Here is a 27,700-nt window from a genome sequence, read left to right as displayed (position 1 = left end):
TCAATAATTCCCCGACGAAAAAGGTCCATTTGGGCTGTGACCTCAGCCAGGGACAAGGCTGGAAAGGCACCCTGACTTTTTCCTGGGCCCGCCTGAAGCTTGGGGTGGTCCCTCAAAGTCAGGTCGTAATGCGACGCTGGTATCAAGCACCTCCGCATCGCCGACGAAATAAGCGACGGCAACAAGTGGTTGCATTGATCATGTGAGATGGCGTGCGAATCGTGCTACAGTAGACGAGACCTCTGACGTTTTGTTGAACGCGGCACATTTAGGATATCGGATAACAACGGAATTTCCCGTCGTTAAGGGTAGAGAATTGTAAATCCTGTAGGTCGAACTGATTTTATATCATCCCATAGCTTCAACATGCTGAAAACGTGTTGGCCAGTATAATATCAGATGGGGTCTTGTTAGTGGGTATTCGTAATAGTGACCTTATAGACTAAATATGAGTTTAGCCTTATGCGACCTGGGCTTTACAGCTTGTCTACTCGTGGGGTCGAGCTTTTATCACCGCGAATAATCATACATAATCCAGTTCCATACATTGGGTGTCTACCGTATCCAAAATATCTCTTCATCGCTGTCCGAGTCGACCAGATCCTCTTCGTCATTGAGTGCCATATGGACAAATCTGAGCAGTAAATGGAAACGTTAGCTCATGTAAAGAACAAGACCGCGCACGAAAGCGTAAGTAGAACCCCATAATACTCACTGTCGAATCCATGCCCTTTGGTGTTCGTTGAGGTCATCATCATTGGGCCGATCGGCTTCTGGTGCAACTATACCGCCTCTTGGGCGTCCTCCTCGGCCTCTCCGTGGAGCGCCGTTGTTGCGAGCTTGCTCATTCTGCTGTTGGGCATTCGCTCCGCCGCGGCCACCTCGGGCAGCATGTTGACCTCCACGCCCGCCACGCCTGCGTGCATTCTGCTGACCGCCTGCCCGTGGTCTGACCGCAGGCGGCGGATTTGGAACTGGCGGTGGTGCGGCGCGCCCTGGAGGGTCTGCGGCAATACGGAGGACTAACGGAGCCTCGAGGGCCACTCCTCGCTCGTTTTCCTGCTCGTTGGCTGGGCGGACTCCCATATTGTCACCTGCAGCTCCAGCCGCAGCACCATTGGCGTGTGCGTCTTCGCCATCGGCCTCTTCAATCTCTGGGATCAGTAGTGCCGGATCCATCTCAATCTCCTGCTGAGCAGCTAGGGCAGCAGCTCTACCGCCAATGAAGCCGAGACCCACATCATCGCCGTCTCCTGCTTCAAGTTCCCACAGCCGGTTATAGCAGCCTGTTATACGGCCATTCGATTGTTGGTTATAGTGGGAATAGGGGTTGGTTGGGTCCAGCCAGGCTGAGCAAAGGTAGCAAAAATGTGTACCACAACCCTGCCTCCCGCAAATCATATGATTGCACCCGTGTGTCTTTTGTGCGGGTGCTGCGCAGGTAGGGCACGGTGTTGTATGTAATTGCACATATTCGAGGGAAGCCTTCTCCTCTGCCGTCAACTCGGTCTTATCCCGGCGGGGCATGCACCGATAAAACTCGCCATGCCAACCAAGGGAGCAGCGGCCGCAGAATGCAAAGCCACAGTCCTCGCAGATGCAAAGAAGTTCTTCCGTCTTGTTGTAAGGGCGCGGTACTGTTGAGGCTTGGGGACGATTGGAATCCTCATCATCCGACCCTTCCGAGTCCTCAGAGAATTCAAGGCCCTCTGGCTTCTTGTGTTTCTTGGACCTCGCAGCACCATTGCACCACGTCCTTGGACAGTAGACCGTATTTTTGTCTGACTCAAGCTCAGACTTGTACTTGAGCGTAACAAAACGCCTAACTACCTCAGGTTCCAATGGAATTTTGAGAAGCTCGCTTGGGCTGATAAGTTTCTGTCTGCGTTTCCTCTTCGCCCGACCACCCGCGCTATGCGAAGTCGGTGATTGTTGTGCCGCAGACTTTTCCCGGTCTTTTGCGCAATTGGGGGTCAAGCAGCGGACCGAGGAGATATCGCCCTCCTGAATAGCGTTGTTGTAAAAATCCTGAAGGCAACCGATGCAGAAAACGTGACCACAATCCAGCATACGGTGGCATGCAGAGCCTTTTTTAGGATCGAGACAGATGCCGCAGTCGAAAGTCTCCCTATCAAAAGCAGCTCGTTTTGCTGATATGTCGTAGTCGAGGATGGCTATCCTGTACTGCGGCTCCGCGGTCAAGACACCTCTGTCATCAACCACATCGAAAGCTGTCTCCGCTAATTGCTGGATGTGGTCGATGTAGGTAAAAACAACAGGGTCGTGATCAAGCTCCTTCCAAAGACGCGCACAATCAGCCACCAGCTGTTCGATGCGGGTGGATGGGATCCAGGGTGGGCTGGATGTCAGCTCAACTTGAGGGGGCTGTTGCGCTGGGTACCCGGGTGGAAGCGTAATAAGCAATCGTACTGGTGGCAGATATGAAAGCTCGTGAGAGTCCTCCCGCTGAGGTTCACCAGCCCGATTATCGGCTGCTTGAACTTGCAAAGGTACCGGTTCCGGACCAGCAGCTGTGACGGGTGCCGGGGCCGGGGCCGGGAATAAGACCTGCACCGGCTTGGATGGGTGTACGGGTATCTCGAGCGCAAACAAGTGTGGATCTGAGCTGTCAACCTCGATCTCGGGATAGATGGCTGACAATGTGCTCATTTCCTCATCTCGAGGATCATCGGATTCAGACATGGCTTCAATGCCCTTGTTGCAGTGAGATGAATAAGGTTTGGCTATATCGATGGAACCGTGCCAGATCAGCCAATTTGCTGCCGGATGGCAAGCGCCGATCAAATGCAACAGAGTTGCCGGGTATATTGGCCTAACGCTATGAAGCAGACCAGTGTTCCATAGCATGTAATAACTGCCAGTACTGAGTAGTATTTGAGGGGACAGCCATGTGCTGGAGTCAGCGCGGCTGAAGGTTGGAGAGGCGGGACAACCTGGGTGCAGGTGGAATTTGATGCGGTGGGTTGATTATCAAAGTCTCATCGCCGCCGCGTCACCTTATCTAACATGCACATTTAGGGGCTGACAAGAAATGATTCAAAGAATATTTGATGCAGGTGCAAATTTTTGAAAAAGGCAAGAACTGTAATTTATTACAAATCCTCACTGGGGTCGAATTTTGGATAAAAATGCTTGACGGGTGAAAGTTTAGAGCGAGGGGCGAATTGCTTGATTTTGAATCATTGCAACGATCGGGCAATTGATGCCAGTGAGGGTCCCGCCAGTAAGGCGCCATCGCAGCCGGTGGACGCCACCAAACCACTTGAGCGCGCGCACAGAATCCCATTGGTTCAAGCTCCAGGGACCTGCTAAAGCCGCCAATGAACAACCACACTGCCCCACCATTTCCCCAAGGCTGCAAAGCTTCTCGACCGCGATCTCAGTTGGCACTGGGCGGGCTGCTTTTGGAGTACTCTTTATCTAGCCGCTATCTTTGTCGCGACAACAAACACAGACCAAGTATCACTGATCTTCTCTGTTGCCCTAACACTTGATCTGCCAACTGTCAAAACGAGATTCCCACTTCATACACGACACAACCGAACGATGAACGAGAAGACGCTGGGCTAAGACTGCAGAACCGCTCGCCTAGCTCGTCGGCGCCGGTCTGCCCCCTACAAGAACCACTCCCGCATTCCAGTTTTGCGACAATGAACTCGCTGTGGCCTTCAAGGGGTACAAGTGACATTTCCGGGGCTACAAACGACAAGCAGCCCTCCGCGGACGTGGCCAGCATCGGGGACGCCCCTCTACCTGCACCTGCACCTGTGCCCGCGCTGGAAGCAGGAGTCGCTGAGGCTAGGAATACATCGACTCCGATCAACAACGCCCCTGCACCGTCTCCTTCGCGCCCTGGCCTCGTGCGCAACCAACCCTCGCCCGCTCCACAAGTACCGATCCAGGTCCCCTCAGCGTCCGGTCAGATGGCTTCCCAGCAGCCCCCAGACTCGCTTTCTCTAGCGCAGCTTCGCAGATATGTCGCCGAGTTTCCACACGCCGAGCCGCTTGCCTACGAGTTTGTGTACGAGGACTTTGCCCCGATCGAAGAGGAGGTTGATGAGTGGTTCGTATATCAGTACTGGCAGTGGGTGAGGTTGAGCCACATTCAGAATGCGTTCGAGGAACAGTGGAGGCTTGATTTTGCTGGTCAGCGGTGGGAAGACGTAGGCTCCGACGGCCAGACCAAGTTTCTACGTGAGGCACTGGAGGCATTTTCATATCCGGATCAGGGCCTCCGGACCAGCGCCATCAACCGGGTCGCGTACATTGCGCTGGGCAGATGGGCAGACACGGCAGGAGGCGCCACTGCGGCAGAAGGCCGTGGCCCAGAGTTCAAATCTGCTGCAACAGATTCGCAGCTGGCAGCGATGAAGGACGGTTGCCGGCTGATTGCTGATTCTGACGGCCTGGGAGTCGTCTGGGCAGAACTACGGCGTGCCTTTGAGGTCTTCTGGTGAGCTATGAACCCTTACGTCCGACGACCTTTTGCCAAATGTTGTTAACCAAATCAATTTAGGTCTGACGATCCGCAATACCAACCAGACCTACTTCAACAGGTGCAAGATGACCTCATGAATTTGATGACCATTATATACATGACTTTGCAGCATTGTCTTAGCTATCCTAACGAAATGTCAGCAGTCCGAGAGAAGCTTCGTACGTATACCCCTTACTGTAGCACTGTGAAAGAGAGACGAACGGCCGCTGACTTTCGACAACATGGGACTGGATTAGTTGGGCTTAATCCTAATATTGCGGAGTTTATGCTGCTCGCTACCACCAAGCTGCGATGGGATGAATCAGGACAGCTCCCACTAACCCATGTCCTTCTGCTCTTCTGGAAAACGATACTGTTGGTGTTTGGGGGAATCAGAGAAATTGAAGAAACAAAAAAAGCGACATGTGAGACAGGGACAGACGAAAAGGACAAAAACATCATTACGGCATCACCCTTGGACTATCATAATTTCCGACAAGAGATAACCTCCAAGTACCCAGCCTACATCCCGCCCCAGCTGGCCATACCCATCGAGGCAGACAACTCATCTTTACTACCACCACTTCCGAACCAGCAGAGCAGGAATAATGGATCTAATGGCATCCTGCCTGGCCCGCCAAACTCACAGGCAAGCGGATCCTCCATCCTGGACGAAAAAGTACACATAGCAACGCCAGCACCCTCTCCTCCGCCGTCCCCTAGCGTCGGAGGGAAGGTGGGCAAGAAGCAGAACTACCAAACCAACCAAAACTTCCCATTCATGTACCCACCACTTGATGCTACGAGCAACAGCGCTGGTGGCAAGGGCCTTGCTGGTCTACAGGACCTACTTATGGGTCGGAAATGGGAGGGCAGCGACATTCCGGCTTCTATCCTGGAGGCCGGTGAGCTCTTTTCGAAACGTGTGCGAATGACACGCGCCACGAGGCAACTATGGGAAGAAAGAGAAAAGTTTATCAAGTATTCTAGGGGCTGGGAAGACAATGACAACGACATAGTTGATGAGCTCGATTTGTCATCCCTCACGTTGGAGGAGAAACAAGAGCTAGGGCTGATCAAGACGGATCGCGAGGAAATGCCACCAGAAGTTATTGTGGATTATGGTCCCAATTCTGAAAAGCTGTCGACCGAGATTTGTCGGCGCTTGGCCGACCTTGAGCACTTCTATGTAGGCAAATCTTGGACCCCACAGTACAATGGAGATATATCTAACCGTGTGACAGGGAGCCGCGCTACCTCAACTTCAATCACTGGTCATGGTCCTACTTAAGGCCGTTGTACAACACGTCACCGTCCTCATGGTGACAACGCAACAGCAAGGCCAGACCAATGCTGGCCAGAACGGGCTTCGCGCCGCTAACGGCGGAGCGCCTCGTGGCACAGAGGCAACGACTAACGGAACAAGCCCGGAGCATTCGGCAGCTATCCAAGAGGAGAACGACCACACCAGGACTCGTGAGATTACCATAAAGGCTGTCTCGGGGATTTTGATTCTCATTTTGAAGTGGTTCAAGCTATCGCGTGAGTGTTGTGTTCGCAGTGGTTTCTGTTCGCCCTCGGCCGTATCAAAACTAACTTGCTGGTTTTCAGATATACTCAAGTTCGAGTTTGTGACACAGCTGCTCCTTGACTCGAATTATATCCCGCTAGTTCTCAAGTTGTTTGCTCATCAGGACGTCCAACAAACGGTCGACAGCAAAAGCGATCGTATCGAGAGCAGGTAAGCTTTGAAATTGCCGATAAATACTACAAGCTATGGAGGATACATCTAACCATGTATACAGCTTCTTCTACTTTTGCAACCTACGAGCTGGAGCACCAGACAAGACCGAAGAACCCCAGCAAGACGAGGAAAGTGAGGATGAAGCTGCGCCGCCACCCATCAAGAGGCAACGCTCCCCTACAGAAAAAGGCCCCGGGGCCGTCAATGGGAACGATACGCAACAGGGGGGAAATGCGCAGCCAAGTCGTCCTGAAGTAGACGAACTTGGCTGTCCGGTCAACCCGCTCCCGAAAGAGCCGATAACTGACTTCTCCTGGCGTAACTTCTTCTCACTGATCAACTTTTTGCGCGTCCTACAAAAGGTGTGCAAAGGAAAAGCGCACCGCAACTTGCTGCTGGTGCATTACAAGTCATCCAACATACTACGCAAGTCTCTGAAGGTACCCCAGCCGGAGTTGCGGCTGTACACTCTCAAGCTCTTTAAAAACCAGGTTCCCTACTGCGGTCGTAAGTGGCGCCAAGGCAACATGAGGGTCATCACGGCCGTGTACCTCCATTGCAGGCCGGAGCTGAGAGACGAGTGGCTCGCCGGATCCGACGTGGACGCCGAGGTGGAGGAGGCGTTGCCGCTGGAGCAGGCGCTGAGGAGCATCACGCATTGGTTCAACGTGCGCAGGTATCCGGATAGCATGGGCCCTGAACTAGCTAATGCTTTGCGTGAAGGCCATGATTTCTTTGCGAGAGAATTAGAGAAGGTAGACCTTCAATGGTTGGAGCTGGGAGATGACGGGGTTTCGGTGGGTGAATGGGAGGGATTGGCGGCTTGAGCGAGATTGCTGGATGGAGGAAAGAATGTCATGGGAGTGACAAACATAGCCATCTTTGTCACTGTCGTCTTTGGGACCTGTACTGTAATGGAGGGAAATCAAAATTTAAAGTGAACGACAGTGCGACTGTATGCATTGAAGGGTCGGTGAAGTTTTGACCACTTGTGCTGCGACTCCTTGAATTGGCGTTCACTTCGACTTCACCTTGGATTCTTTCCGATGACGGAACCCGATGCCTGTTTGTGTGGGATTAGCCCGCGCATATGGTCACTGAAATAATTTTGCTTTCAGTCCTTTCTGCTGGAGCCTTCCTTCTCCTCACCTCCGTCCAACACTTCTACGTTTTGGTCTCCCAGGTCCTCATGCTTTTTCCAACAAGACAGCTAGACTATAGACTGCGTTTACCTTGCATCCGCCTCGGCCTACCTTTATAATTTGCTAGTCGCCCCTTCCGTCCAAGATGATTCTCATCACCACCGCCCTCCTTGCCACCCTTGTCGGCTCCACCGCCGTCCCAGCCGGGAACATAACCAGCTTGGCAACGCTCGACGCCAACTCCAACATCACGACGGCCGCAATCTCTACCAACGGATCACCCAGCATCGTCTCCTGTGACAAATATATAGCCAAGGAGAAGGGCTACAAGTTCTTCAAAGATGTACGTATTTTGCTTTTCACCAAATAAAAACTCCCTATGGTCTTCTGTTTCAAGTTATTTTTTTCCAAGTCACGTCCACTGATACTGATGGTGGCTCTACTCGGAAACTCACTCCCCTGAACCTTTTTGTCAAGATCACCATCAGAACAACTGACGAAAAAAAATCGATTAATTGGCTACAGTGCTCGTCATTCACACGCAAAGTCCTCAACTCCACCGAGGAGAGCTTCGACTACCTGTTCGAGGCGGGCGCCTGTGACTGGTGGCTAGAAGGTTCATGTGAGTACAACATCCCTCCCAAAAGAACCGATCCCTGTTTCTTTTCCCCAGAACTAAATCTCTCGGCCTTTCTTTTTCTTTCCTTGTCTCAAAAAAAACAGGCCTGGCCAGATTCTGTGCCCCCGACCTCGTACCGTGGCAGCTCGACACGTCGCAGGCCTACAGCGCCGTCAAGAGCATACGGGACAGGTGCCTCTTCTGGGGCGTCTCGACCGACGAGTACAGGGAGGGCGTGGCCTTTTTCGACGTCTGCGCCGGCACCAACCGTCCTTGCCGCGCTGCCAATGTCACGGTGACTTTTTATGGCTAAATGGAGCCAATCTGGGCGGGCGTTGACACTTGGAGTAGCAATATGGGGTGTCTGGAGGTGCAATATATCCGTGATTGAAGTCCTGGAATGCTCTGGGTATATTCAAGTCACAGTTATGCTTTATGAGAGCCCTAGTCACATAGACCTGTATGTAAAGGTATAATTGTTGCGTAAGTCCTTACATGTATAGGAGACACGGGGTTCAAGGTTGGCCGATATGATTTGTTTAATTACTACGAGAACCAAAGCCGCACTTTGTCTCTGATACAACATACCACAATCAGTTGAGAGTGCCCCAAATAGTCTGCTTTACTTGTGAACATATCAACGACCATGGATTCATTGTAAACGTGAATTTCGCTATATTAAAAAACGTAATACATAACTTGATTTTATTCCAGGAAAAAATAGTACAACCTTGACCATCTCAACCTTCAGACAGCCAAACATTCAAAACACACCATGGGTTGGTTTGTATCAATGTCCTGTTCACAGCGTCCATTGGCTTCCATAGCCAAGCTCGCTGTCAAAAATACTTTTGCTTTTTTTTTCAATTTTAAACTTGCTTCAAAATCATGCATCATAAACACCGTCAGAGTATTGGTAATTCCTCGGCATCTGGCCCCTACCCCCGTTTTCGGCAGTCTTGGGACGGGAAAAGTTGTTCCCCGGATGTAAACTCCCCGAGGCGGTATGCGTACTGTTGACGTAGGGGCTGCTCCCGTAGGCCCTGTTGTCGTAGGGGTTGTACAGCGGCCGCGGCGGGTTCATGGGCAGGGCGTCGTCGTCACCGTACTTGTTGCGGTAGCCGCCCATGTCGCCACCGTTTGCGTGATGAGTCATTCCGGGTTGGTCACCGACGGCTGTCGTCTCAGTTGCGTAGCTGACGCGGTGATCGGCGGCCCTTGGGGCGTCGACGGGCTCGCGCATGTCGGCCGGTGTGGCGTGGGCCGGAAGGGCGTTTGGATCCTCGTTGTTCATGGTCTTGTTCGTCCCAGAGCGCTTGAGGAAGCCCAGGAAGCCCTTCTTCTTGCCGTAGCCTGACGTGTAGTCATTGGCCGGGCTGGGGCCAAAACGGTTCTCCTTGTGGCGGTGGCGTGCTAGGAAAACCTCCGTTGCCGCGGAGAAGATGAAGAAGAAACTGCCATCTCATGTTAGTGTATGTGCGCTCTCTGTTTCCTAATTCTTTTTGGCCTTGTTTTCTTTTATTCCTTCTCCTCGCAAGGAGAATTTACACTGTGGGAGGGATCAACTCACATTGCAACAATAGACACAGCCAAGCATGCACTTTGTAGCTTGCAAACAGTGAAAAATGTTGGGCCTCCATTATTGGAAATCCTCGCGTTCGAGTTTGTCGTTGATCCGAATGGCGTGTTTTCTACACCACTGTTGCAAGACGCAGTCCCTGCCCGGTTCTGCACGGCGACGTAAATGAATGCAGCGACGAACGCAACGTCTAGGACGATGGCAAGGAACGCGACAAATTTACGACCGGCGAGACAGCACAGCAGGACCAGGGCCAGCCCCGAGTAAAGGGCGGCGATGCCGCTGATGCCCTCGACGGCACGGACCCATGTCGGCGACTCGAGTCTGTTGCTGGCAAAGGTTGCCAGGAAGTAGGAAAAGATTCCCAGGATCAGACCGGAGCAGAGGAACTGGACGCCCCGGTTGAACCACTGCAAGGTCTTTAGCGCTATTCCTGCCTTTGCTCCCATGTTGAAGGAGGCGCCCTAAATAGTAGGCTTTTTTTTTCCTTCCTTTTTTTCCCCCTTCTCTAGCCTGAGAGGGAGGAATCCCTGATTTTTGTTGTTTGACTCGGGGGTGGGGGAGTCTCGTGACCTGAGACCCTCGGGTTGTTCGGATGACTTCTGGTGGGAACAAACTGCTCACACGGCACAGGCTTTTGCTGAGCCTGTTGATTTTTTATTTTTTTCACTAGTGGGCAAGAGAAGAACCCTATAACGTTTGACAGTATATAGTCCGAGAGCGAAAAAGAAACGGTTCGTGCGGGAAGAGTTGGGGTTACGCGGCAATGACTGTGACACGTATATGTATGTATAGTTGACTGTTTATGATTCTATGCAACTCGCTTTGACTAGAAAAAAAAACAGACAATTAAGAGATGGGGAGCTCAACGGTAAAGATTCGTTCCAAGAAGGCTGGTTGTGTGTTTTAGCACGTGCGAGGGGTGAGGTGGAGGAGAAAGAAGGAGAAAAAGTAAAAGGGAAGGGATCAAGGGAGTTGTTGGCGTAATCCCAGGAGACGGGATGGCCAGACTACATAAACAAAACAAGTCAAGTACCTAAGGTATAGCACCTTGGACGTGCCTAATTTTGGTATGATGTGATCGGAGGCGGGTCATTGAAAGAGCTTGCAACAAGTTCCGGCTCCGATTGAATGAGTAAGGGCAACGATCTGTTCTCTGGGAGGGCGCTTTATCCAACTTTTTTTTTTGTCTTTACCTGACCAGTACTACTTTACTTGCTTGGTTGGGGATTTGCATCACAGTTCTTGGCGGGCACGCCCCACGTTTCCCCTTAAGCAGCAAGTTACGTGGTACAGCTCAGTGCTTGATGTCTTTCACGTGGTTAGCCCACTGCGCCTCTCTTGGAAGGGGAAAGGCAGAATTGGTTATGGCTTATTGTGTCCGGTGGCGGTTCAACATGAGCGAATCGGTTAGCTTGTATGAAGCTTGTCCCAGGGTTCTTGCAAGCAACATACTCCGATCTGATTGATCCTCGGTATTTGAGGGGTGATGACGAGGGTCGGGTTGGTTCCGCCACCCAAAACGAACCGATGGGACATGCACAAAGTGCCGCTGACATCAATTGACATCACCTGCATGCCTTGGCAGGGTCGCTTACCCCACTTGGACGTGTTCGGTTAATTGTGGCTGATGAAGACACACGCGTTGGCTATGGTGGCTGAGCTCAGAGGGAGCTTGGGGAAGGCAAAACTCTGGAAATCACGTGGCACCTGTCAGTTTCCAGCTAGGTAATTAAGCTGTTGACTCGGATGAACATGACTTTGCATGGGTCAACGTCTTTGACGTACTGTATGTAGGTGGATCGGAAATCTTAGCTCACCTGTGTTACCTTGTAATTACCTAATTAATTTACCGGTCGGTCTACTTTGTCGATCGCGACGTATTCGGATGTTCTACTAAAAAAAAAGTGTCAGTTTGAGTGTGAATGCAAGCATCTCCGAAATAATTAGGTACTCAACATGTGTAACCCTGTTACTTTATTCATTGCTTTGTTTGGCATCACAGGTTGTCGTTGTCTTTGTTGCAGTTCTAGAAGGTACGTAGTCCTAGCGATTCTAGAACTATATACCCAAGTCAGTGGTAACGCTGAATAGTTGCAACTTGTCCAGAGGATATAGTAAATACAAACAAGGGGAACTGCCTTTACTGGCTAGTCCAAAGTCAAGTTGAATTCAGCTGAACATAGATTCAGAAACAAGGAGCCAGTGAACTACCAAGTTCAAGCAAAAGTGCCAGGGACCAACCAACCATCAGGCTGAATCATTTCTGGTAAACCTAGTAAGTAGGTCGGAATCGGTAGTGTATGTACATCAGTCAAAGTTCCGTCCCAACTCTCTTTATATCAGAAAATAACTCCATCCCAAATGCTTTGAAACAACCATCAAATGCCATGATTTGAGCCCCATCTTCGCAAATAGGAAAAAAAAGAAAGAAAAAACTCCCGTACCGCGTAAAAAAAAGCCAGGATTGGTCAAAAGCCAAAGAAGCCACTTATTTTCGCTCATCCCGAGTCAGAAATGTCATCATGCTAGCAATGCCAAAGACACCAACACCATCCCCAAAATGGTCAAAACCTCGCCCGTCGGGGTCCTATCAGTCGCCGCCGAGCTAGGGAACTCTTTCTGCAGCGTGGCCGTGGCCCCTTCCCTTGCCGACGTGCAACTAGCGACGCCGCAGTCATATCCCGACGGGCAGCACCCGGCCACGGGACCCGCGCTGTCTGGGCACATGTACCAGCCGCCGGCGCACGTCTTGCTGTCGTCGCTTCCGCGGTTGGGGGTGGGCAGCGGGACAGCCACGGTCACGCCGTTGGATATGATGGTGGTGGATAGGGGAGGCGCGGGGCAGTTGGTCGTCTGGCAGTCTCGTCCAGTCTGGCAGCAGCCGCCGCCGGCGCGGGCGACGCACGGGTAAAAACCCGTCGGGCAGTAGTCAGAGGGGAAGCCGTCTGAGTTGGTCACGGTCGGCCGCACGGGCGCGTTGCCGGTACCACCGCCGGTTGATGTTGGCGGCGGTGGAAGAGGGGTGTCGGTGTCGGTGTCGGGTGGGGGTGCCGTTGTGGATGGCGGAGGCCCCCCGCCGCCGCCTCCGCCGATGAAGGTTGAAGTTACTGTCGTTGGCGATCCCCCGTTTGATGGAGTGACAACAACGGTAGTGATGATGGTTGAAGTCAAGATACCTCCACCACCACCACCTCCCCCTCCCCCATCCCCTCCGCCACCACCACCGCCGTTTGCGGCCGTTGACGTGCTGACAGTGGTGGTCGGAGCTCGCGTTCGGGAAGTATAGTCCATACGAACACCTAATTCCACAAAAAAAACAGTATTAGCACAATAAAGTACTGTCAATTCCTCCATCATCCCTGACAATATCCCACGCAGGGAAGTACCTACATCCAACACCCTGGCACACAAACCCTGCTATACAGCACCCGCCGCCCATGGACGCAGGGCAAGCCGTATCGCCGGGCGCACAGTTGCTTATGGTCCCGCCACACGTGCTTCCGTTGGCGCAGCAACCCACCGATCCCAGTCCCGTGTCGTCAATCTTATAGCACGTCTCGGTCTGACGGCAGCAGCGGTCCGGATGCCCAATGTTGGAGCAGCTCGCCGTCCCCGCGGGGCAGCCCCATTGCCGACGTTGCAGGCGGGCTAACGCCGCCGCCGCCCGACGGTATAGAGTTTCGTCCTCCGACGGGGATCCCGGGTCGTCGACGTGGATGGGGAAGCTCGGGCTGAAGGCTGGTTCGGGATGGTGTCGCTTCTGGAGAGCGGATACGGCGGCCAGCTGGTCCTCGGGGAATGCGACGTAGTGCGGGAAGAACTTCTCGCTCTCGTCTGGGCTCATTTTTCGGATTACCATGGGCTGCAGGGCGGCGGTGGCCAGGTCGAGGAGCAGGAGCAGCGGGACCGGGAGGCGCCGGGTCGCTACCCGAGGCAGTAGCTTCATTTTTCGGGTTGTCAATGCTATTGAGGGCAACAAGATGGAATGCGGTCGGAAACAGTAGCAGATGGGGGAGGAGTTTGGAAGTGGTATGGACGTTTTCCCGAGACACGGCAAGAACACACGGCACGGCACAGGTGCAAGCGTGGATCGTAGGTAAGGCAAAGGTAGATAGACGAGTCTAACTAAGCCTACAGCGGTCTCCAAACCAACCCTCCTCAAAGCAAAATCAATCAAACAAACGTAATTTATTTTGTGCTCGAGCGATTGCGACCGTGCATTTGTTTGTCTCGTTGTTGAAAACAATGCACGTAAATAATGACGACGCTGCGCTAATGTATACTTGGGCAGCCATGGCTTATGAGGCTTGCGGTGAGACCTGGGGGGGCCTCTTTTTTTTTCCTGCAACTTGTGAGGTGGCTGGGATGCGACAAGCGATGACGACGAATAAGCGGGCAAGCGAGGACATTGGGAATTGGGAATAAATGCCCGCCCAGCTGCTAAAGTGGTTGTCGAGTCAATCTACAGCTGAGAGTCCCACAGAGCCCACAATTACCCAGCGCTAGAAACCACACCAACCAGCCACCGATAGACAACTGTTGCAGCAGCCTGCAGGTGGTTTTTAAGTTAACCAGCGACCAATTTTTGCTGTGGAGAGCACACTTGAATGCAGCATGGCTTGATGCATCCGAGAATTTGATAAACGGTTTTTGCTGAAGCAGCAAGGCAGACAAACAGACAAGTTCAGCCACTTAGCCTAGGGTAATTAATAGCCCGATCTTTTAGGCTTACGGCTACCCCGTTCCCTCCCGTCGGTAGGTACCCGAAAGGGTAGCTAACCTAAGATGAACAATCGTCCTCCTCTGACGCTGGAAATTCTCCTATGTCTGCGTGTCTAAGGTTTTTGAGACGTTCAGACAAACTCCCTTATGATCATCAGCCTTTGAAATTCCGAAGGGGGTGCAAAGCTTATTCGTATTTCTTATTCTTTTCATTCTTCTTTTTCCCAACGGCTGGCTCCGCGGGAATGACCCCGATTATTATTTGATCTGTTACCCGTTATGAACTAATGTGCGTCGGACTATAACAGGTACGACAACTTAAACGAGCCTTAGTCACGAACGTCTTTTTTTTTCGCTAGTAAGCTGTGATAGAAGCTTGTTTGCCATGGAGATACACCGGCGGGAACCCAAATTCGTATTGCGACAACCTAGTAATAGTATCCTTCTTGTCTTACTCGCCTTGGATGCCTTTTGTTCAGACCAACATACCCCGCCCTTTCCCACCCATGCGAGGTTTGAAAAGGCTTTGTGTGATCGCCATGGGGAATCCCACCTCAGATCTACCACGTATGGCGATTTGTCCCTACGATTCGTGGGGCAAGTGGGTTTTGGCTACAGTTTCAACCATGCATCCCATGCTTAAAGGGGCTTCTTTTATTTTCTGTCTATCTTTGTATTTGCAAGACATGAATGAGGTGAGCCCATCAGTGTCGATCTTAAACAGCAAACCACAATTTTGTTTGGAATAGAAGTCTATTCGTATTGTGAATCTATCCAAGAATACAATGTCGAAGGCTGAGCAATCTTCGCAACATATGCAATGCAGCAAACAAATCTCTGTTTTTTTGGGTAAAGCGAGTGACAAAACAGGAAACAGGGAACTAACTGCTGTGGGCCGATTCCGCGGGCTCAACGCGGGCTGGGATGTTTCAAACAGGGCCAGAATGGAATAATAAAACAGCAAGAGAAGGGAAAGAAGAAGATGATGGTGAAGATGAAGATGAAGAGAAGAAAAACAGGGAACCTTCGATATCCAGAACAAATGCCGACTCTGCTCCCCACCTGGATATAGTGATGTTGCCCCTCCCCAAATAACAACAAGAACAACGCTACCTTAGTCATGAACATGTATCAACCCAGAAGCTTTTTTTTTTTTCTCACAACGGCTCATCGCGCGGCGCCGGCGCCGGCAGCCATTAGCGCCTTGGTGATGAAGGCGACCTGTTCGTTGGCCCTGACGCCGTAGCTCAGGTGGGCCGGGGTGATGGTGAGGGTGCCGACGCAGACGAGGTCACCAGGCTGGCAAATGATGTTTGTCTTTTCCCGGGGGAAGCCCTTGATCTGGTTGCGGTCCTGCTGCTTCTGGGTGTCGCCAAACGTGAATGCCGCCTTGATCTGGTTCTTTTGTGCCTGCGGCAGGTTCTCCACGGCCCGGTGCGTCAGAGCCGCGCCCTGCGAGTAGCCGCCCACCACGAGCATCGAGTCCGGGCACTCGGCGTTGGCCTTTGCGATCAGTCGCTTCATCTCGGTGATGCCTACGGGGTCGGCGCCGCCGCGGAGGAAGTTGGTTGCAAGGCCAGCGGCGTCTGTGTGGTACAAGAGAATTTGTGGTCAGCATACCGGGTTTTTAACTCTGCATATGTGATGCTCATTTTCCTTTCTCCCTGTTTTTCTTCTTCTTTTTTTCTGTTCTCCTATTGTCTTCCTCCTTCTCTTTCTATCCAGAGCACCTTGAAACTCACAGTCAACGCCCTCAACGGCAACGTTTCCAGCTCCAAACTTGGCCTTGACACCGTTGGCGGTGGGTGGACCGCAGATGGCCCCCATGTTGCCGATCTCGGTAGATCCACGGGCGAATATCATGATGATCGGCTTGCAGCCCCCCATGGTGAACTCTTTGGCTACGGCACCGACTCGACCTCCGAGGAGCTGACGGTCTTCAAGGATGCCAGTAGGGCTGGCAGAGGCCAGTGTGGCGACCAAAAAGGTGAGAGCGGTTGTGGCCTTCATTGTCGATGATATGGGGGGAAAATAGAAGAAAACGATGTGGCACTTGCAAAGACGGGGGTGTATCACTATGGGGAGAAAAAAAAAAAAGAGAAAAAAAAAAAAGAATGTATATCTCTACAATGAAATGATCAAGCCTCCAGGGCGAGTAAATTGCAGACTTTGGAATAGAAATGAAGCACTTGAATGCTTAGCTGATGAGGATGAAGGCTGATGGGAATCATCTCAGATTATGCAAGAGTCGGGACGACGACGACCTTAAGTACGCAAACCTTTGACAGTTCATCACGACTCATCAACCGATTTCACCATGAGTTGACACCCCGCGCAACCAGACGTCAGTTCAAGATTGGATTGAACCTGCCTGAGAGTTCTCGTTCTCCAACAGATGCCTGCTGAGGTCATGTCTCCGGAGCCTTTTTTTTTTTTTTCTCTATCTCTCGCAACATCGTCTGGATCGGGTAAGAATGTCACTGGGCGGCAAGGGGGTGACGCAGGTGGGCATGTCCACGGTGGAGGTGGGTTGGTGTATTGATTGGGGGTCTTCCCTGGTTGCTCGAAATGGGTGATGCTCCCTCCAGATCGACCTTTCGCGATTGGGCAGACGTCAACACGAAACAACTACTACCCGGATGTAGAGGACATGCTACTAAGTGGATTGCACGTTATTACGTGGTGCTTTTGCTTTTCTTTTAAGCTTGTTCCCTGATCATGGGAGCTACCACTGTAGATTAGTTCTTCAGACGTTCAACCGGCCTCGTTTACCTGAAGACCCCTGGTAGGATTTAGGGGTAGCCTACCACGTGTAGGCCGGGTACCTAGATAACCAAGACAACGAAAAATTGCAAGGGAGGGATTGCCATATAAACTTTCGAGACCTTTTCCCTTCACTCTGCCTCACTAAGAAGTAAAAAAAAAGAGACTTCCGGTAATTAGCGCGAATGTGTTCCTGGTAGCAAAATACACTAAGGCCGAGGTTGTTTGTATTCCATGTTGTTACTCAAGTCAGGCTGGGCTGTTAGTCGAAACTGCAGGGATGGATATGCCAGCTGAAACGTCAAACAAGCAACCATTACCACTGTGGCGCGGAACGACCTGTCGTTTTTTTTTTTTTTTTTTTTTTTTCTTCGAAAAAAAAGACATCCCAGACGCCGCGCCAAGTCATTGAGAACAATTCGGGTGAACCTTGGCTTTAGTGCCATGTCAGTGTCGGCCAAGACGGAGAATTTCAGTGTAGGTGCCGACGTCGCATCATGTAGTATTCGTGTCTTAGTTTAGTTTCTATGTTTATGATTTGATCGCTAGACTGGAAGAAATATGAAATAAAATACAAGGATGGTACAAGGGAAAGAACGGGGGTATCAATCCTGGGTGTGTAGACAGTGTGGTACATTATTATACAGATGCAATCGTGGAAATTTACCAGAATCCCATTTCGTCGCTCTTCTGGCTGCCACGGGAAAGCCGTGGGTGCTTCTCCTTCATGACTCCCCTCAAGAAAGCCCCGCAGAGGAGACCTGCAGCAACACTGACATTCAAGCTATCAATGGTGTGTGCCCCGGAAGAATTTGGTATCGTTACCGCGTGGTGAGATTTGGTCTTGATCATTGTCGGAAGACCCTCGCCCTCGCTGCCGACCACGAGCACGCACGGGTCCGTGGCCAGCGGGTCTAGATCTTCAATGTCGTAAACGTCCTGCTCGCTCTTCTTCCTCGAACGGGATGGCGCCACCGCTGCGTAGATCTTCCAGCCGGACTCCTTGGAGTTGTGCAGGAAGCTTGCGGGGTTGTCGCACGCAAAAAGTGGCAGGGTCTCAGACGCCCCTGCTGCCGCCTTGAGCGCCACAGGGGTCAGCGTTGCCGAGTTTCTCTGCGATATGACCACGGCGCTCACGCCGAGAAAGCTGGCCGTCCGCAGAATGTTGCCGAGATTACCGGGGTCCAGAATTCGATCTAGAAGCAGAACCAGGGGCTGGTGCTTTCCTCCCTCTGTCTCGACAAAATTGCTGGATCCGTTAATCTCTAGATCTTCCGCAGTCTGGTGACCCAGTGAAACCTCAAAGCCAGGTCTCGATGCCACTTCAGACAAGGGACCAAGTGCCTCGATCGGGGGTTGCGGAACGGGCGATGCCTCCAGGACGAAATTGTTGTGTGGCCGACCCTCGCTCATCTTGCTCATCAGCCTTTGGTGTCCCTCCCCAAGTTTCGTGATTTTGACGCCCCTTTTTTGAGCCAGTTTCTCTATGACCACGTCGTTGGGATTCCGACTGCGGTTAAGGCCATCATAAATATACAAGTGGTAAAGTTTCCTCCTGGACGACCTCAGAGTCTCCTCCACTACCGACCTCCCGTACAGGAATTGTGATGCTGCAGTGGTGTATGGTATCGAAGTCACGGTTGGGTCTAGGTGATCGGCATACCCCCTATTAGGGGTATACGAAGATGGTCTTGTGTAGTTATTGGTTCTGAGGTCGAAAGATTCCTCAGACCAACGTGCTGGCTCGGTTCGGTCGCGACCATCACTTCGCGGACGCTCTGTATCATAGCGGTTCTCGTTCGCGCTCCAGGAGTTGGCCATCCTGCTCTCAGGTCCGCTCCGTGTTTCAAGCTGCCGAAATGGGTTCACATCTCTGCCGGGCCGTAACGTCTCCTTCAAGAAGCCACTCTTTACATCTGAGCGCCCTGAAGACGCCTGTGCGAATTCACCAGAGTCTGGCCTGCTCATTCTCAGGGATTCTGACCCAAAGACGGACTTTGGTGTTCTTGGTTTCCTGCCCTTGCCCATGCTTTGCGCAGCGGAAGCTCTCTCCAAGTTGTCCCAGATGTCGCCAGATGAATCAGACGAGCTGATTTTCTTTTCAGGCAATGCGGCCATATCATTTCGTAGCTGGCCACTGTGGACCTGATAAACGAGGCTCCTCTTTCCAAAGTTGCTGTTTGGATCGTTGAATCGGGCAGCCCGTGTCATCGGCTTTTGTTTGGGCGGCTGGGATATGTCCTTCTTGCCCTTCCGGATCTTGAAAGTTGAAGGCGCATGGTCATCTTTTGCGCGACGGCCTCTGGCTCCTAGACTCCTCTTAGTAAGGGAAGCAGAGCTGAGGCTCGAGTTGTTGAAGCCCTGCGGTCTAGCTTTCTCAGACCGGCGTAGGCCATCGTGTATTGCCGAGAAGGAAGACGCTTGTCGCGTGCCCAGTGGCTGAATCCATTGGAACCTTGGGATGGATCCTAGAGTGCGCAAGCCGGAGGCGCGCGCAAGCCTACTTTGCATCATCGCATCGGATGCTAGTCCTGCGTCCTAAGCGAGGAATCCCAATTTGACCAACAGTATACACTAGACTCGGCTGTGGCGGGCGATGCTCTGTGCTTGTTGCTTGCGTTGCCTTCAGGTATGCGACCTCTTGAAAAACATGAACTGGCAACCCACCCAACCCATGGATTTTCAACGTGAAGCTGCTGTGAGGGCTCCGTAGCATACAAAAAAAAAAAAAAAAAAAAATCAAGATCAAGGGTCTTATCCTTATCATTTTATAGATCGGAATTAAAAATGAGCTCTGGATGGACGGAATAGGCTACAAGCCCCACATATATTTCCTCACCCCCTGCCCGACATGCCGATATGCCCCCACTACTGTACCTAGACCGAAATCCAATGTTGAACGCGTGAAACTTTGTCCACCAAACGTACGGCACTTTACGCGACTGAACTTCATATAGCAACATTCGACAGCAAGTGCTACCATTGCAAAGCCCGATCTGCTCTGCCATCAACCAGCAGCTAGCAACACTCAGCGCGAATCAAATCTGCTATATCAACGTATAGCCCTCACCTGTCATTAATGTTGTTCGCCATCGCCCAAAATCTTAATCCGAGAGCTTAGCCCACCATGGCCGGCCTTGAAGACCCCGAGGCGTCCCCAGGCCTGTTCGATTCCGAGTCTGAATTCGAGGGCTTTGGGTCATTACAGCCCAGTCCGACACATATTAAACAAAAGTCTCCACATGCGCCTATTACTAGCAATGACATTGGAGCTGTCGACACCGAAACCACAGCCGGCGAGCTTCTCCAAGCGTTGCAGGCCGATGTTGTGATGGAAGATGCGCCCCTCCCGAGTGACCAACCGAACTCGGGCGGCTTGATGCAGGAGAATGTCGACCATGCCCAAAAAGGTCGCGACGAAGACGACGATGGCGACGAGGATGGTGATGATTACACCCACGAGCAGAGCGGCAGCGAGGACCAGTCAGAGGTTGGCCGGCGCATTGGCGAGAATAGCAGTAGAAGTAGCAGCAGTATTGTTGGCAAGGCCAACAGCAGTGGCTATTGCGACAGTCTGGGTACAAGCACAAGCGGGAACCATGAACGGCTTCAGATTCTGATCCCTTCATTCACGGGGTTCAAGGACGGAGAGTATCATGTGGCACCGCCGAGCCAGTACGTGAAAGCTGTAAACAAGGATCTGGGTGTTGGGTTATTCAAAATTGAGTATGATGATGGCCGAACAGAAAATGTGAGTGATATGCTTCCACTTGGGCTGCTCGTTTGCCTACAATTTGTGTTTCAAACCTATGCATCAATAAATTGGAAAAGAGGCAGGCTCAACCTTACCTACCATTCCTTTTATCACCTACCTTTTACTTTGCTTCAAATTCCCGACCACCACTTCATCAACCATTTTCATACGCTTTTTTACTCCACGGCTTGCCGATTTTCGACTTGCGCTTTTCAAATTGGTTTTCCTCGTATCACATTTGACTTATCTACTCTTCCCCCTGCCAGGAGCCTGGCCCCTTGCGCTGCCATACACTCAGTTGTCCTTCACTTTTCGCACTTGCCGAAACTCAAATTCTACTTTTCCAATAACTAACAACCTCAAAGGTGTCTTATCAAGAACTTTGCAGTCTTGAGAACGGTCGCGTGGCATTGAATCGTTTTCGCGATCCAGACAATATGGACGAGACCTACCCGCACCGCAGTTCCAAACGGCGGAAAGTCAGGCATGACTCAGATTACGACAGTGCCACGTATCAGATCAATGAGCCCGCAGACGACGATGATCTGGACATCGGCTATCATGATGATGAGGATGAAGATGAAGATGAGGACAACGATGATGACGATGACGACGATGACGTTGTTTTCAAGCGCCATCCAAGTCAGAAACGCCGTTCTTCGAATAGGATCTCATCCAGAATCTCTACGCGCAATACCACAAGGCGCACCAAGGTCACTGTTCGGTCATCGGCCTCAGTTGCGCCTTCTGGTTCTAAGCGCAGCCTAAGAACCAAAACCCAAGAAGCCACCCGACGGAGTCAAGCACAAGATGACCAAGATTCCGAGGCAGACGAACTTGCAAAAAGCGACAGCGACTACCCTATCATTGTTTCAGATGTCCTACCTGTCAAGCCGAAAAAGCAAAGGGGACGACCGTCTCGCCACAGCTTCCGTGAGGCCTCCATCGAGTTCGAAACTAGACGGTCAGGTCGGACCAACAAGACGACGAAGTCAATGGATGTGAGGGGCTTGGGTGACGACGACGACGAATCTTTCTACGTCGAAGACAAGCATGCGGGTGCGCCCAAGGTAATCAGTATCAAGGAAGTCTTTAAACCAGTTCAAGACGAGAAGTTCAACGCGGTGCACTCAACCATGTGCGACACGTGTGGACAGGTCGGCCATAACGCTCAAAAAGGAATCCTGATACATTGTCAAGGATGCTCCTTTGCCTACCATAAAACATGTATCGGCTATCGGGCTGGCAGAGAGCATCGTGCCACCAAAATCGGCCCAGGCGATTTTGTACTGCAATGTCGCTTTTGCATTGGGTTTTATCGGAAAAGAGATGGCGCCCCCCGGCATGACAAATGTCAGGGCTGCAACGAAGAAGGGAAAGCTTGTAAAGAATTCTCGCCCAAGCTCACGGGCAGAGCAGAAGAAAAGATCCGCATTGCCAACAACGGGGAGGATCCTGTCACGCCGGTTCCGGCTAACCTCATCAACAACGCAGAAGTGGTTCTGTTCCGCTGTGCTAAGTGCAAACGGGCGTATCACTACGAGCATCTGCCTCGAGTGGACAAGCGTGAGGACCCAGACGATACAGAGGCCATCCGTGCCAACCGCCTTGCGGAATACACTATCGACCATAAATGCAGAGATTGTCTCGATATCACCGACAAAATTGAAGCTTTGGTGGCGTGGCGGCCTGCTGACATGGAGCGTCATAAAGATCAACCTTTTAGCGCTCTAAGCGACGACGTCAAGGAGTATTTGGTGAAATGGGCGACCAAATCCCATGCCCATTGCACATGGCTACCAGGGGCCTGGGTGTATGGTGTGGTTAACGGTACCATGCGAGCATCGTTTGCCAAGCGGAATGATGGCGACGCGCCTCCTCCTGCGGCCGACACAGACGCTGCTATCCCCGAAGAATGGTTGATGCCAGACATCATCTTGGCTGTCAGGTACCAAAACGGCTCTGACAGCACCTACTCGAAACAAGATGCTTTGGCCAAGATCTCCAAGGTTAAGCAGGTACGGGTCAAGTTCCAAGGCCTGCCATACAGCGATACTGTTTGGGACGCTCCACCGTCCAAGGATAAGCCCAGATTGTGGAACGCCTTCAAAGAAGCGTATTGCGAATGGGTAGCTGGCAAATACTTTGAGGATGTCGGCAACAGCACAATGCTTGCGCGCATGAAGCAGTGGCGCGCCCTTGATCCCTACCCATCGATCCAAAAGCAGCCTGAGGGTTTAGCTTCCGGCTGCAAGCTGATGGGCTACCAAGTTGAAGGCGTCGACTGGCTAGTATGGAACTATTACAAGCTGAGGAGCTGTGTGCTCGCTGACGAGATGGGTCTCGGCAAAACTATCCAGATCTGTGCTTTCATGGCGGCGCTTGCGCTGAATGAGCCCAAATGCTGGCCGTTCCTTGTTGTCGTTCCCAACTCGACATGCCCCAACTGGCGACGAGAGATCAAGCAGTGGGTACCGGACTTGCGAGTAGTCTGCTACCATGGAGGAAAAGTGCCCCAGGACCTTGCGCTTAGGAACGAGTTGTTTCCAGATGGGAGGGACAACATGAAGGCTCATGTGGTCGTCATGTCTTACGATTCTGCTTCCGACATGTCAACTCGCACTTACTTCAAAAATGTGCATTGGAAAGCCCTGGTGGTCGACGAGGGTCAACGACTGAAGAACGACCAAAACATACTTTACGTTGCGTTGAGGGCCATGAAAATCCCCTTCCGTATACTCCTTACGGGAACGCCACTTCAAAACAACAAAAGGGAACTGTTTAATTTGGTTCAGTTCATCGACAGCAGCAAGAACGCAGCCAAGCTGGATGAGAGGTTTGCAGAGCTTACTAAAGAAAACATCCCTCAACTGCATGATGAAATCAAGCCGTACTTTTTGCGGCGCACCAAAGCTGAAGTACTCAAGTTCCTGCCGCCTATGGGACAGGTGATCGTTCCGGTGACCATGTCATTTGTTCAGGAAAAGCTCTGCAAGTCTATAATGACCAAAAGTCCACAATTGATCCAGGCTATTTTCGCAAAGAACAAGATGGGCGTCAAGGAGCGAGGCTCTCTCAACAACATCCTGATGCAGCTGCGCAAATGTCTTTGTCATCCTTTTGTTTACAGTCGTGACGTCGAAGATACAACTCTCGACCCTGAGACGATGCAGCGCAATCTAATCGAGGCGTCTCCAAAGCTTGTTCTCCTCAGTCGAATGCTTCCCAAGCTTAAGGAAAAGGGCCACCGTGTCTTGATTTTCAGCCAATTCCTTGATCAGCTGGATATCATTGAGGACTTTCTCGCCGGTCTAGGTTTCCTGTACCAACGTCTCGACGGAACTATGAGCAGCTTAGAGAAACAGAAGCGGATCGACGAGTTCAACGCTCCCAGCTCTGAGCTCTTCGCGTTCCTGCTGTCTACTCGTGCTGGCGGAGTTGGTATCAACTTGGCTACGGCTGATACCGTCATCATTATGGACCCGGATTTCAATCCCCATCAGGACTTGCAGGCGCTATCGCGCGCCCATCGAATCGGCCAAATGAACAAGGTCCTCTGCTTTCAGCTTATGACAAAGGGTTCAGTCGAGGAGAAGATTATGCAAATCGGACGCAAAAAGATGGCGCTGGATCACGTACTGATCGAGGCCATGGACGACGAGGAGGCAGCGCCCGACGATTTGGAGTCGATCTTGAAGCATGGAGCTGAGCAATTGTTCAACGATGATAATGAAAAAGAAGTTATCAAGTACGATGACACCTCGATCGAAAAGCTACTGGACCGTTCCCACCTTGTCAACCCCGAGCTCAATGATAGTGAGAAGCCAGACCGCGAGTTCACATTGGCTCGCGTATGGCGGAACGACAAAGGGACTTTGGCAGACGACCTCGAGGTTGCTGAAACCGGCACTGATGTTATGGACTCAACCGCGTGGCATGAGATTATACGAGAGCGTGAGCTGTTGGCCCAACGCGAGGCTGAAAAGAACGCCCAGGTGTACGGTCGTGGCGGCCGCCGACGTCAGGTGAGTGAGGCAAAACAAGCTTGTTTCTCTGTTACTGTAATGTGCGACTAACGATTGTGCTCTTATTAGAATGTGACGTATGCGGCCAACGAGAACGAAGGCCAAAAAAGCGAATCTGAAAAGGATGAGGATTTCGTTGCCAATGAAGAGGAATCGGCTGCCGACAGCGATGAGAGCAGTGATGAGGAGCTCGATAGGAACGGAAACCCCGTTCTCAAAGGTACGCCAGCAAAGAAAAGGCGCAGACAAGGGGCGTCTTTAGTCAAGACTCCACTCAAGAAGACCACGGCAAAAACTCCAGTGAAGACGCCAGTCAAATCTCCAGCCAAGTCGCGAGCCCCGCGAACCCCGAAGACCAAATCCCCCAAATCCCCGCCCGAGACGCCCAAGGGGCAAGGGCGTAGGAGGACTAAAGTTCTACCGGCAGCATCCAAGGCGACTGCTGGCGAGGACCCGACAGCTGCATCTGATTCAACAACAGCCAGAGTTATGAGCCCGACGCAAGCGCTGCGGACTTGCAAACTTTTGACTCTACTGGCGTCTTCGACCCTGTCAAATTGGCCTCTAAACATACTGACAAAGACACAAAACAGAAATCTCCAATCCAGCAGTCCAACAGCTCCCTCCAAACCCCGGACGCATCTCCACCACGGCCGTTCCCATACCTGACTACATCTCCGGAAACTACAGCCGTGCTCTCCAGCCTCAAGGAAGAGCCGGCACCCCCGGAATACAAATCAAACTCTCAAACCGACCTGTCCAACAGCCATTACCCTCCCTCCGACAGCCACCAATCTACCCTCAACCCCCAGGAGGGCTCAATGGGACCGCCGGGCCAACAGCAGTAAGACAGCAGCCAGCTGTCGAGTCGGGGCTGAGAAGGTTCTGTGATAACTGCTGTCTGCCTCATCCCCCGCAAGCACGGTGCCCTATCGATACGACATCCGAGTTGTCACTCAGACTCACCATTGACGCTTTACGTACTGCGACTAACGATGACAGGGTGCATATAAGGAATGCACTGCAGGAGAAGCTTAGGCATCTCAGGGCTGTCCAGGCCGCCAAGGCCGCACAAGCTGCTAATAACCTGGGAGGTCGGAAGGCATAATTTCACTGCTTTTACCATCTAGACTCATCGTCCACTTTGATACTTTCACAGGCATTCAGGGGCGCTTTTTTGGCCACATAGAGTGGCTGCTTGCGTATTAAACTTTGACCTTACGACATGACATGTTGTCAAAAGCTATGCTTTTCGAAGCTCTGGTTTTGTGCCTGTATTGCCCTTTCCCTCCCTTTTTCTTTGTTCTCACTTAATCTGAAGCATGCGAGCATTTCCTGCATAGGAGTGAGATAATGATGCACGGGCATTTTTTTATTTAATCTTTAGTCTGTCTCTGCCTTGATATCGGTGGAGATATGGTGGGAGGTGAATAGAGGACGGAGAGGCGTTGAATTGTTGACAGGAAGAGCAGATGGAGATCAGAGATGCATTTGCGTTTGGACTCTAGGAAAAGATGTGATCGTGGTGCCTCGTTCCAATCTAGTCAGTCCTAATGCAGCACAAAAAAACCATCTTGACGAAATGTACCCATTTGAGAATGTGTGATGTTCAAGTACTTGCTCTTGATCTGTGGCTCCATGACGAATAACACAAGAAGCAAAAAGGACGTTCCTGTAGCCAGTTACAGATAAAGGATTACCTACGTCACATACTATGTCAAGTTCAGATGACATGATCGATCTGTTGTTTACTTGGGATGGTTCAAGGGGGGCTGGACTAGGGAAAAGAAAGCAAAAAGAGCAGGGAATAGGTGTTAAACGAAACAAGACAAGAAAAAGATAAGAGAAAAGGCTTCCGTCACATCAGAGTAGTGAGCTTACTTGGCAAGTTGGGACGAAAAAAAAATACGGTGGGAGTCGGCCAGCAGCAACCCAACTAAGGGATAAAAAAGAAATATATAGCTCACAATTCCGTAGGAGAAAAAGACAGACGTTACAAGGAAATTGGTTACCCTTCCCGTTGGTACGCCATCGTCATCGGCGCATTATCTCCGGAGGGCCTAGATTATGGTAAGTACGGGGTTGAGTAGTTTGGGTGATGGACCAGTCGACGGACCGCAACTAGGGAGATATTTCCCCTGTCCTCTGAATGGTCAGTATGTGTTTTTTTTTTTTTTTTTTTTCGTAGGTCAAGATGGGGGTTAGCTCGCTGAGTTAATTTCGAACCTAACAGACATCAAATCACAGATGATGATTCCGAATTTAGAACGGACAGCTGAAAGTCTTGGGGAGGTGACGGGCAGCATGATTTTCGTCGACGTGGTTTTCCTGCATGTAAAACATAAGGCTTGCCACTATTGCTTTATTGTTTGCTTCTTTCCCCTTGCAGACAACCAAGACATTTTTTTGGTGGTTGACAGGGACGCCATATATGCAAGCCACCCTGCCAAGAAGAAAAGAAACTATTTTCACCGAAACGAACCAACAATGCGACCAGAGATCAACGTGAGCAAAGGGTGGCCGGAAAGCTTAGTGTTCTACATCGTGAGAAGAAGGTTTTCCTTCTGGTTGGAAATGGGACACGAAAAAGTGTTGCTCAATTAGGTTATATGTACTTTGTCAAAATAGGACAACAAAAAGTTTAGCTCTTGCAACATAGACATCTTCGTTTCCCAAGGTTTTTTTTGTATTTTTTGCTTTGATTTTGATTTCTCAGAGACCGCAGCACACGTTTAAAAAAGACCAATGATCCTCTCTGCGCGGGATAAGCAGCTCTTTGAACCCCAAGAAAAGAGTTTCCAACCACACAGACGAAACAGTTTCCTATGGTTCCACCCCATTCCCCTGATTT

The 27,700-nt window shown here is 51.3% G+C and overlaps 8 protein-coding genes across 8 annotated transcripts; 3 read left to right on the top strand and 5 right to left on the bottom strand.

The window, feature by feature from the left end:
* Positions 1–162: 162 nt before the first annotated feature.
* On the bottom strand, positions 163–3,191 carry MGG_00730 (RING finger protein). The gene is made up of 2 exons (XM_003718224.1): positions 716–3,191; positions 163–634 (listed from the first exon to the last, which is right to left on the bottom strand). Exons 1-2 carry the CDS (start codon positions 2,866–2,868, stop codon positions 556–558), a joined length of 2,232 nt encoding a protein of 743 aa, XP_003718272.1. The 5' UTR covers positions 2,869–3,191; the 3' UTR covers positions 163–555.
* Positions 3,192–3,366: 175 nt separating this feature from the next.
* Positions 3,367–7,308, top strand: MGG_00731 (required for hyphal anastomosis). Its single transcript, XM_003718223.1, has 6 exons — positions 3,367–4,474; positions 4,538–4,677; positions 4,756–5,687; positions 5,743–6,040; positions 6,110–6,239; positions 6,304–7,308. The coding sequence occupies exons 1-6, from the start codon at positions 3,672–3,674 to the stop codon at positions 7,067–7,069; spliced, it is 3,069 nt and encodes a 1,022-aa protein (XP_003718271.1). The 5' UTR covers positions 3,367–3,671; the 3' UTR covers positions 7,070–7,308.
* Positions 7,309–7,310: 2 nt separating this feature from the next.
* MGG_00732 (uncharacterized protein) lies at positions 7,311–8,634 on the top strand. Its single transcript, XM_003718222.1, has 3 exons — positions 7,311–7,727; positions 7,910–8,006; positions 8,108–8,634. The coding sequence occupies exons 1-3, from the start codon at positions 7,530–7,532 to the stop codon at positions 8,314–8,316; spliced, it is 504 nt and encodes a 167-aa protein (XP_003718270.1). The 5' UTR covers positions 7,311–7,529; the 3' UTR covers positions 8,317–8,634.
* MGG_00733 (uncharacterized protein) lies at positions 8,529–10,749 on the bottom strand. Its single transcript, XM_003718221.1, has 2 exons — positions 9,574–10,749; positions 8,529–9,457 (listed from the first exon to the last, which is right to left on the bottom strand). The coding sequence occupies exons 1-2, from the start codon at positions 10,029–10,031 to the stop codon at positions 8,890–8,892; spliced, it is 1,026 nt and encodes a 341-aa protein (XP_003718269.1). The 5' UTR covers positions 10,032–10,749; the 3' UTR covers positions 8,529–8,889.
* A 1,034-nt stretch (positions 10,750–11,783) lies between these two features.
* On the bottom strand, positions 11,784–13,962 carry MGG_11502 (uncharacterized protein). The gene is made up of 2 exons (XM_003718220.1): positions 12,976–13,962; positions 11,784–12,884 (listed from the first exon to the last, which is right to left on the bottom strand). Exons 1-2 carry the CDS (start codon positions 13,529–13,531, stop codon positions 12,106–12,108), a joined length of 1,335 nt encoding a protein of 444 aa, XP_003718268.1. The 5' UTR covers positions 13,532–13,962; the 3' UTR covers positions 11,784–12,105.
* A 1,484-nt stretch (positions 13,963–15,446) lies between these two features.
* Positions 15,447–16,317, bottom strand: MGG_00734 (cutinase 1; the record flags this gene model as incomplete). The annotated part of the gene is made up of 2 exons (XM_003718219.1): positions 15,447–15,893; positions 16,050–16,317. 2 exons carry the CDS (start codon positions 16,315–16,317, stop codon positions 15,475–15,477), a joined length of 687 nt encoding a protein of 228 aa, XP_003718267.1. The 3' UTR covers positions 15,447–15,474.
* Positions 16,318–17,542: 1,225 nt separating this feature from the next.
* On the bottom strand, positions 17,543–19,778 carry MGG_00735 (uncharacterized protein). The gene has a single exon (XM_003718218.1). It carries the CDS (start codon positions 19,582–19,584, stop codon positions 17,734–17,736), a length of 1,851 nt encoding a protein of 616 aa, XP_003718266.1. The 5' UTR covers positions 19,585–19,778; the 3' UTR covers positions 17,543–17,733.
* Positions 19,779–19,987: 209 nt separating this feature from the next.
* Positions 19,988–26,437, top strand: MGG_00736 (chromodomain helicase DNA binding protein 1). Its single transcript, XM_003718217.1, has 4 exons — positions 19,988–20,821; positions 21,190–24,849; positions 24,919–25,069; positions 25,443–26,437. Exons 1-4 carry the CDS (start codon positions 20,198–20,200, stop codon positions 25,955–25,957), a joined length of 4,950 nt encoding a protein of 1,649 aa, XP_003718265.1. The 5' UTR covers positions 19,988–20,197; the 3' UTR covers positions 25,958–26,437.
* The last annotated feature ends 1,263 nt before the right edge of the window (positions 26,438–27,700 follow it).

This window comes from Pyricularia oryzae, chromosome 5 (assembly GCF_000002495.2).
Source record: "Pyricularia oryzae 70-15 chromosome 5, whole genome shotgun sequence".
In the NCBI taxonomy this organism is placed as follows: domain Eukaryota; kingdom Fungi; phylum Ascomycota; class Sordariomycetes; order Magnaporthales; family Pyriculariaceae; genus Pyricularia; species Pyricularia oryzae.
This window is presented reverse-complemented; position numbering and strand designations above follow the sequence as displayed.